This window comes from Bison bison, unplaced genomic scaffold, assembly GCF_000754665.1.
Source record: "Bison bison bison isolate TAMUID 2011002044 unplaced genomic scaffold, Bison_UMD1.0 scf7180017864458, whole genome shotgun sequence".
Lineage (NCBI taxonomy): Eukaryota > Metazoa > Chordata > Mammalia > Artiodactyla > Bovidae > Bison > Bison bison.
This window is the reverse complement of record NW_011495020.1, coordinates 4,653,961-4,663,873: the sequence shown is the minus strand read 5'-3', so window position 1 is coordinate 4,663,873 and position 9,913 is coordinate 4,653,961. Positions and strand designations below refer to the sequence as shown.

The 9,913-nt window shown below is 45.6% G+C and overlaps 1 protein-coding gene across 2 annotated transcripts in view; it reads right to left on the bottom strand.

Moving 5' to 3' along the window:
* Positions 1-998: 998 nt before the first annotated feature.
* The window catches only part of HOPX (HOP homeobox), a 31,949-nt gene continuing 23,034 nt past the window's right edge, over positions 999-9,913 (bottom strand). For both annotated transcript variants that reach the window (XM_010859645.1, XM_010859646.1), the window contains exons 2-3: positions 9,626-9,785; positions 999-1,811 (exon numbers count right to left, since the gene is read on the bottom strand). In XM_010859645.1, coding sequence (XP_010857947.1) covers positions 1,734-1,811; positions 9,626-9,769 — 222 coding nt within the window. In that variant the 5' untranslated portion in view covers positions 9,770-9,785 and the 3' untranslated portion in view covers positions 999-1,733. The remainder of the gene's footprint in view (positions 1,812-9,625; positions 9,786-9,913) is intronic.

Sequence of the window (9,913 nt, the reverse complement as noted above, 5' to 3'; positions counted from 1 at the left end):
AAATGTTTTAAGGTAAAGGAGGAGGAAGCTTGCCGAGGATGTTTAATGGGATCTTGTAAACATTTGTATTCCAAATAACTGTTACTGTTTCTTATTCTGGGCTCTTTATAAAGAACTGAAAAGACTGTGCCCGCATTGTAGGTAAGAGTTCAGAAGTGCACACCAGCTTCATTCTGGGCTGGGTTGGCAGATACGGCTAGTGGCCTTTCCAATATCCATCCTCCCCTTTCTTCTTCCTTACCAAGAGAACCCTAATTTTTCTTTAGGCAGTATGATGCCCAATTACATATGCTCACCTTCCCAGACTCCCTTGCAGTTGGGAGTGACCATGTGACCCAACTCTGACCGATGAGATGTAGGTGCAAGTCCCTAGGGAGGGGCCTCCAGAAACTTTTAAAGGGAAGAGTCTTACCTAGCATTTGCCCTTTGTTTTTTCCTTTTTTATTTAAAACGCACCCATCTTGTCTCCATGAACACAAGAGCCACATGCTAAAGATAGGAAAGTAGGAAAATAAAATGACTGCAGTTTCTTGTCACCCTTACCTGCTGATGTCTTATGTAAAAACAGTCAATTAAACAAACATATAGAAAGCCTATTTGGTTGATCCATTGTAATTAAGTTACTGTTCACACACTCAAACATAGACCCCGCTAAGCTGTTTCATGTGCTATGTATAATAGAAAATGGATGCAAATCGACTGTAGAGTTTTTAGATCAGTGCTGCTCAAGCTTTCATGCGCATGTACATCACCTGGAGAGCTTGTTGAAAATGCAGATTCTGATTCAGTAGGTCTGGATTGGAGTCGAGATTCTGCACTTTTCTCACAAGCTTGCAGCTAATGCTGATGATGCCAGTTCTGGACCACACTTTGAATAGCAAGGATTAGAAAATGACAGCTCTTTTGTCAGGCTGCTTTTATGCTGAGCTATTCTACTTTCCTTTGATATGCTTATTATTCAGTTAAAAATCTGCAGAGGACTCAGTGCATTCTCAGTGCATTTTCACAAAATGTTAAGGTTTTATTTGGAACATCATCTCAGAGACAAAAAACAGTTCATTTTGTTTAGCAAAATAAATTGACAAATGTATTTAAATAAGGGAAATTCAAGACTTTTGTGGATTTTCCCCCTTAGTTATTTGATTTTTGCCAGTTGGGATTTTTGTCTTCCAGCCTGAGTGCTTTCCAAGTTAATTCAGCTATAATCCAAGGAACTGCTTTATGAAATCCACATGAGTCAAAGTCCCTCTGTATTCTCACTCAATGTATTAAATGAAACACAAGGAAAATGACTTAGGGAAGTGGAATTAGAAGGAAATGTGTCTTTCTCTTGGTCATGTTATCTTTTCAACAGAAGCCTTGACCATTCTGAAATGGATATTGACAGTAAATTGTTACTGGGAGGTGATGGTCAAAAGGAAACTTAGGCGGTTTTTAACACCTTCTGTCATCATGACTCAAAAGGAAATGCCAGACACACCATCTGCAGCCACACCTCTGCCTTACACAGAAGCTGCTGCACACAGCTTCCTATGTGCTTGCACATAGAAAAATTGTTATTATCTTCTCTAGTTATGTACATTAAAAAAAAATACAACATTGTGTTAAATAGCAGGACAGCTAACAGTGGGACATAACAACGCTACACTGAAAAACCAAAATAGCTTGATGAAGCTGAAAAGAGAAATAGCAGATGGTCTTCATGAAGGGGAGCACCAATGCCCACCAACTCCTCAGTCTGTGACGGATCTGCACTCAGAGGGTAGGCCTTCAGATCGCCGCCACTGGGCCAGGCGCTGCTTGAACCATTTCTGGAGGAGGAAAATGTGCAAAATTACTTGTCACATATTGAAAAATGTCCATTCCCTTTCTCAAAGTAGCTTCTGTGACTCAACTGTAAAAAAGGAAAGTAAGAACTGAGCCCATAGGGCTGGTTCTTCTCACTGTGATACCTACCTTTCTGTCTCAGGACCTTTGTACATACTATTTCCTATGCTTAAATAAAACCTTCTTACTGAAGCCTTCCCTGACCGTTGTATCTAAAGTAGATTCTCTATCCATCTCCTTAGTCTCTATTTTAATACTTGGTTACCTTCACAGAACTTTGAACATTTGTAATGAATTCATTAACTTGTGCATTCCCTTGCTTTTAGTCTACATTTCCTTCTAAAAGATAAGAGCCATGAAAGCAGAGTCTGCATCCGTCTTATCGTTATTAGCCCCTAGCATAAGGGCTTAACAGAGATTAATCAATGTTTGTTGAATGATAAAAGAAATCAAATCATCTCCTTGTTGCCCCAGATAAATCTATATAACTGATTTACCTCATCAGTGTGGGATGATCCCAAGGGCCTTGGTCATCCACAGTGCTTCATTCAAATTTGTTAAATAAAATGAATGAAAAACCAAGCACTGGACAACCTTGGGGCAATTCTTTTGGGGGAATCTATGGAGTAGTCTGGCCCAATCTTCCTGCTCCAGGGCCACTGAGCAGTGAGAAAAGATAGAGTAGAACTCCCAGTTTACTCAAAATCTTCTAGATTTGTGTAAGCCAAATATTCATACCTCATAAAATTAACCATGGATTTAGAAAAACCCCAGATGGGATAGTTCTAGACATGGTACCATGTGAAGGCTAAAACATTCTTCATATGTTGTAAAATTGCCCTACAACATATCAGTCAGTTCAGTTCAGTCGCTCAGTTGCTTCTGTCTCTTTTTGACCCCATGGACTGCAGCACGCCAGGCTTCCCTGTCCATCACCAACTTCTGGAGCTTATTCAAACTCATGTCCATCAAGTCAGTGATGCTATCCGACCAACTCATCCTCTGTTGTCCCCTTCCCCTCCCATCTTCAATCTTTCCCAGCATCAGGGTCTTTTCCGATGAGTCAGTTTGTCAGGTAGCCAAAGTATTGGAGTTTCAGCTTCAGCATCAGTCCTTCCAATGAATGTTCAGGACTGATTTTGTTTAGGATTGACTGGTTTGATGTCCTTGCAGTCCAAGAGACTGTCAAAAGTCTTCTCCAACACCACAGTTCAAAAGGATCAATTACAACATAATTACACCATTGAGATTATACCATTGGAGAAGGAAATGGCAACTCACTCCAGTATTCTTGCCTGGAAAATTCCACGGACAGAGAAGCCTGGAGGGGCTATAGTCCATGGGGTCACAAAGAGTCAGACACGACTCAACATGCTTGTATATTATTATACCACTGAGGGGTAGGAATTCTGCAAAGGGGAAATGAGGAGATCCATGCTGGGGAAGAGTCTGGAGTATGAAGCGGGTTGGCCAGAAAGGATCTGGATTTTTCAGAAAACAACATTGAAGAGAGAAGAGTGAAGGCATAGAAGCAGCAAGCATTGATCTACATGGAGACGATGAGTAGAAGGCTCTATGGGAGGGACGGAACCTCTAGGCTTTATTCTCCTGTGCTTCCCAACCTTTCACACAACATGGCACACTTTCTCCACCTCACTGCTTGAGTAGGTGACCACTGGGGGCTCTGTAGTCCTGGGCCCTGCCAACAGGAAGCTCTATTCTAATCAACTGGCTCTGAGAACTTGAGGAAGTTAGAGCGCCAGTCAGCTCAACTATAAGTGAAGAGGGAAGCTTAGGGAGATTCTATTGTCCTGGTTAGGGTTTCTAACATTTGCCTATTCCTAGGACTTCCCTCGGAGAAGGCAATGGCACCCCACTCCAGTACTCTTGCCTGGAAAATCCCATGGACGGAGGGGCCTGGTGGGCTGAAGTCCATGGGGTCGCTAGGAGTCAGACATGACTGAGCGACTTCATTTTCACTTTTCACTTTCATGCATTGGAGAAGGAAATGGCAACCCACTCCAGTGCTCTTGCCTGGAGAATCCCAAGGACGGGGGAGCCTGGTGGGCTGCCGTCTATGGGGTCGCACAGAGTTGGACACGACTGAAGCGACTTAGCAGCAACAGCAGCAGCAGGACTTCCCTGGTGGTCCGCTGGTTAAGAATCCACCTTGCAATGCATGGCATGCAGATTCGATCCCTGGTCAGGGAACTAAGATCCCACATGCCTGGGAGCAACTGAGCCCATGCACCACAACTAGAGGGTCTGTGCATTGCAACTAAGCCCCAATACAGCCAAATAAATGAACAAATATTAAAAAATAAAATGAACTTAAAATGTACCTGTTCTAGGGGCCAGTAGATGAAGGGACAGAAAGGAAGCAGAGAGAAAGAACACAGCTGTGGGATGGACACCAGACCTGGGATGTGCTGATGGAGATGGTGTGGAGATTGTGTGGTGACACCTAGACGTCTCTGACTTAGCACAGCCTCCCAGCAAACAGGGTGGGCTCCAGGGCCCTCATCTCTACAGAGATCTAGGGAGTCAGCATACACCCAAGATGAGAAGAAAGGGCGAGGACCACGGGGGAAGGAGTGCTTCTGTGTCTCAAGGCCTGAGAGCTAGAAGGAAGTGAGGAAACAGGATGGTCTAGAGTCTGCACCAAGGCTCAGCTGGCTGAACAGCAAGGGACCATGCCTATACTTTGCCCTAACTGTTCAACAGAGTTTACACACGGAAGTCTGTTACTCAGCCACTGAGATCTGTGGTCTTATATACCTTTGTACTGTGGATGTGGCAGCAGAGAAAAGAATTGAAAACCAGTGGCAGCAGATTGCCCTTAGGGAAACCTTCTCTTAGGGGTTGCTTTCTGGATGCAGTATTTCGCTCTTAGGGGTCTCCCTCCTTAAGGAGAATAGAGAACTCAGGTGTTTTTGGTGGCTTTAACCAATGCTCTGGGCTTCCCTGGTGGCACAGATGCCTGCAGTGCCGGAGACCCAGGTTCAGTCCCTGGGTGGGGAAGATTCCCTAGAGAAGGCAATGGCTATACACTCCAGTACTCTTGCCTAGAAAACTCTATGGGCAGAGAAGCTTGGTGGGCTACAGTCCACAGGTTCAAAAAGAGTCAGACACAACTGAGCGACTAACACTTCACACTTCACACTTCAGCCAATGTTCTACAGCTAAAGATGGGCATATTTGCTTCGGTGATCCATGTGTGTATTTAGTTAACTCTGGAATCTGGTTCCAGTTTCATTAATGAGGTGTCTCTGCAGGGATTTTGAGGCTACAAGGTCTGATTCAACAGAATTTCCAGTTACTAGAGCTGAATAAACGGCAGAGTTTTACAGACCAACTAATTAAAACTTGGAGGGAGAAAGGCTCATTTTCTTTCAGGATTCGTTTAGGACAAAATGATTGAGCTGGACTCATTCAGAAGAGCCAATTCTTACATGAGTAATGAAGCAGAATATTAATATACAGTTACTGAAAATAACGTCAGCAATGACCACATTTGTGAATTGGTGAGTTGGCATCCGAATACTTAATAAGTTGAACCCTAGCATTGGGGGATGCGGGGAGGCTCAAGAAAAGCTCAGCTATTTTCTGAAGATATATATTTTAAATCACACACATGTATAATAATTTAGCAAACCAGTTGCTCTCCAACAAAAACTATTAAACACCTTGCTTGCTTTTTTTTACCTTCAGAGCGGAATCTTATCACATCTCACTCATGTCGAGACTAATTTTCCACCTGGCTTTTCTGTCTCTTCTTTGTTTTGGTCGGTCATCCCCTGGGATAGACATTCATCCTTTGCTTGCTTATAAACAGATGCCCTCATTAGCCTCACCCATTGATGGAGATTTATTTACTCCAAGGGAACAGATGATAATTAGACCTTGTGATGTGGAGGGGTTGAGGCAAAATAATACTGTTCCTGTCCTTTACTCCAGTAACTAACATTTCATTCTTTCTAGGAGGAGACCTTTAGAGGTCTTTTTCCACTGATGAAACATCTAACAACTAAAACCAGGGTTCTGGGAAGAATCCCAGGATATTAAAAGGAGACAAAAATTCTGGAAACCAATCTAAGAACCAATGCAACTACACTGGGGTTGAATCGGTGATAATAGAAAATGGCAGATCATCCTAACCTCCCAAGGGGCTGATGAGAGCTTTCCCAGCCCCTTCTCACACTGACTTCAAAAATAATAAAAGACACAGGGGTTCGGATTCTGTAAAGTTTATCTAATTTAAATATAGGGGAAATCTAATTACTGTCATGAGAAAAAAATCCATGCTGGGACTGAAGCTGAAGCTCCAATACTTTGGCATTCTGATGCAAAGAACTGACTCATTAGAAAAGACCCTGATGTTGGGAAAGATTGAAGGCAGAAGGAGAAGGGCACAGCAGAGGATGAGATGGTTGGACAGCATCATGGACTTGATGGGCAGGAGTTTGCTCAAACTTTAGGACCTAGTGAAGGACAGGGAAGCCTGGTGTGCTGCAGTGCACGGGGTCGCAAAGAGTTAGACATGACTGAATAACAAGGACCCCAGCAAATGCACCTTAAAAAGTTATTTACATTAGAGCATCCTTCATCTCATGCTGGGTTCCTGTTGGTGTCCCTCCACATAGAGAACACTGTCCTACAATGGGACAGTTACAAAGGGGTCAAAGTCCCCAGTCAGGGAACAGTTTAACCTTTTAGTCTTACTTTTGCCAAAGTATCAGCAGTGTGAATCAGCTTGCATTAACTGTTAATATCTCACAGTAGCATAGCATGCTTATTTTTCTTTTCCTAGTATTCCTTGTTCTAGGAAAAAGAATATGAATCCAATTCTGGAAGTGGGTGGTATTAGGCATAAAGAGAGCAAGCACGTGAAATAAATATTATCTTGGCTTTGACGACCTTTTCTTATGGAAAAAGGCAACATTAATAAAAGAAACAGAGAAAGTATTGATAGCAGACACTGCTTATGTGCAGGCCCGGCACACCCTGGCCTCCATCAGTTATTTACAGGGTCCCTCCAGGGAGACCGTTCTCGCCCACCAGTCCCCGTGGGGGTGGGACGGTTGGCAGGGGGTTAAGGGAATGGCGGGTGTGGGGGAGGATGGGAAGTTGGAAGATGAGATCCGATCTGATAAGAGCAGACAGAGGGTCACCTAGGAAGCCTCTTCCTCTGAAATTGCTCAATTTCGCCTCTCTCTGAGCTCTTGGGTCTCAGATGCTTCCTTGTGGTTGGTGCTGGAAGACAAAGGGGTAAAGCCAAGCTGCGGCAATGTCGGGGAGGAAGAAGGTGTTGGCCTTGTGGCAGGAAAAGGAAGCAAAGGGCCCTGCTATGAGGCTGACTCATCCCCGCAAAGGCTCACTTCAGAGCTGGGTCGCCCATTTGCCATTTGAGGGTGGGAGAAGAGGTGAGATGGGAGAAGGGCTGCCTGAGAGGGTGGAGGAACCTGCTGTGCAGGGGTCTGAACTGGCTGACCTTGATTACAGAAGGCTGCCCTCTTTTTCTTCCTGCCTCAAACCTGATTTCAGTGCAGTTCTCTCATATAAGGTGTATCCTGAGGAAAGACTGAATGCAGCCTGAGATGACTGTCATTTATGGTATAGTTTTTTTTTTTTTTAGGAAGAAAGAGAACATAAATTGAATTTTCAGTCCTTTCCTCCCATCCCATCCAGTTGTTTCCATTTCTTTTCTGTGGAGACAAAACAGCATGGTATTTAAGCATCCAGGCCAGGGGGCCAGACTGCTAGGCCACAGATCCCAGCTCTGCCGCCTCCCAGCTGTGGCCTTAAGCAAATTATTTAACCTTTCTGTAAATCAATTCCCTTATCTGTGCAATGGGGCCAAAAGCACCCACTTCACAGCATTGTTGTAGAAAATAAAGGATTTAATACTTGGAGAATACCTGGAACAATAGGTGGCAAGCATCATCTCTTACAAAGGTCAATGTAATCATTCTGCTTTCCGGATAAGGGAATGACAGTAACTTGCCAAGGGAGAATCTGACTCAGATGATAAAGAATCTGCCTGCAATGTGGGAGACTCAGGTTCAATCCCTGGGTGGGAAAGATCCCCTGGAGAAGGGAATGGTGACCCACTCCAGTATTCTTGCCTGGAAAATCCCACAGACAGAGGAGCTTGGACATGACTGAGTGACTAACACTTTCACAGAGCCCACAGTGAATCCACAGCTTTCTTTTTAAGAAGTTGAGTTACTGTCTCTGTGATCACTCCTCTTTTCTAAATATAGCGTGGGATTTTAAATGACAAAAGTTCAGCAGGCTGCCTCCTGGGGAAAAAGGGGGTGGTTCACAGAAACATGAGCTGTTAGACTTGGGTTACACTAAATCACTAAATTACCTTCTATTAAGTTCTGGTTCTGGTTAGCCAGACAGCTGTTTCCTTCTCTAAAAAGATATGTTTGACTTTCTGTTGGACCTAGGAATGGGAGGATCTCCTACAGGCAAATTCTTCAAAAGTGTTAGTCGCTCAGTCGTGTCCGACTCTTTGCAACCCCATGGACTGTAGCCCACCACGTTCAAAGGCTTAGTTAGTAAAAATCATTTTGGACTTGGGATCCAAGATGTATCTTGGGGTCTTGATCCACAGAAGCACCCATTACAGGCTCTTAAGCTTCATCTAAGTTATGATTCATGGTGAGGAGAGAACAAAATGTCTGATGCCCTGGTCTGTAAAATGGGAAGAATAAGAAAGTCTCTGCTTTAGACTTGAGACTAGTGGTGTGAAGTGCTTTGGGTTCCCATGGGAGAGATGCTAGAGGAGTTCCAAGTGGTATTATCAGGCATAACTGTCTTTCCATGACCAAAGGGAAAATAGAAGTCAGAGTTTAGGCAGGGGTTAAAAAAAAAAAAGTCGGTTGAAGGAGCCAGTACTCCTTCAAGCCAGCTCCTAGTGGCTAAAATCCTGGGCAGTGTTACATTCTCTGTCCTAAACGATTTTCAGGATAATACAGAAGTTTTAAAAATAGATAAATAAATCAGTGCACTTACAGTGACATCTTTCTTCGCTCCCTTCAGTTGTAATGTTAGATGTCTACCTTGTCAGAAAACTCCAGAAAAAGAAGATCCTAGATCTCCTTAGAACCGTGGAATTTTTAAAAATCGGAACCAAATCTCCCTGACTCCCTTCAATTTTAGCTCTGCAGCTGAGCGGAAGCTGCAGCGAGATGTGGTGTAAAGAGCATGCATAACGACCTGTGCCGTCATGACAATTCCCTCCCTCTGAACCTGTTTCCTCGTTTACCAACCCCGAGGACTGAATTTATAGCTTATCACTACGATCCCGTCCAGCTCTGACATTCCCGCTGGGAATAGATTTGTGGACGCTGGGCTCAGTGGGCGAACACGGCGCCTCTCCGGCAGGTTTCGCTCAGAGCCCAGAGGGGAACTAAACCTGGGAAAGCAAGACAAAAGTGGGTTCATTGACGCGGCTCCCAGCCCGGCGGGAGGAGAGAGTGCTTTCTCTGGCTGCAGGGGAGAGAGGAAAATCAGACGGGAGGGCGTGCGTGGGGTTTCTAAGCAGCTTCTGCGGGAGCCACTCGGCTGGGGTGCAGGGCAGACCCGGCGCGGGTGGAGCCGAGAAGCAGGGATGCTGCGGTGGAAGCGATGCAGGTCTGGGCTCCCGGGGTGCGGGCAGAAACGCTGATAGATCCGGGGGAAGAAGGCCAGGCGGGAGCCGAGGGCGAGGGAGGCCCTCACCTTCTCGAGATCTAGGCTGTCCGGAGGGGCGGGAGCGTGGGCGCGCGGGGCGCTCGCCGGGGCTTACCTGGGTCTCCTCCTCTGAAAGGCCTGCCTCTGCCGCGATCAGGCACAGCGTGGTGGGGTCCGGGTGCTTGTTGACCTTGTTGAAGTTGTACTCCAGGATCTCCACCTGGTCCTCAGTGGGGCCGCTCGCGGTCTCGGTCGACATGGTTCCGGCACGGCTGCTAGAGAGGGAGAAGCGGCGGTGATGAGCGAGGCCGTGGGCAGAGCGCAGGGAGGAACGGCGATCCGGGGTGCCCTCAGCCCGCGGGGCTGTCCCCGCCTGCGGTGGCACGGCGCGCGGGTGTCCCGC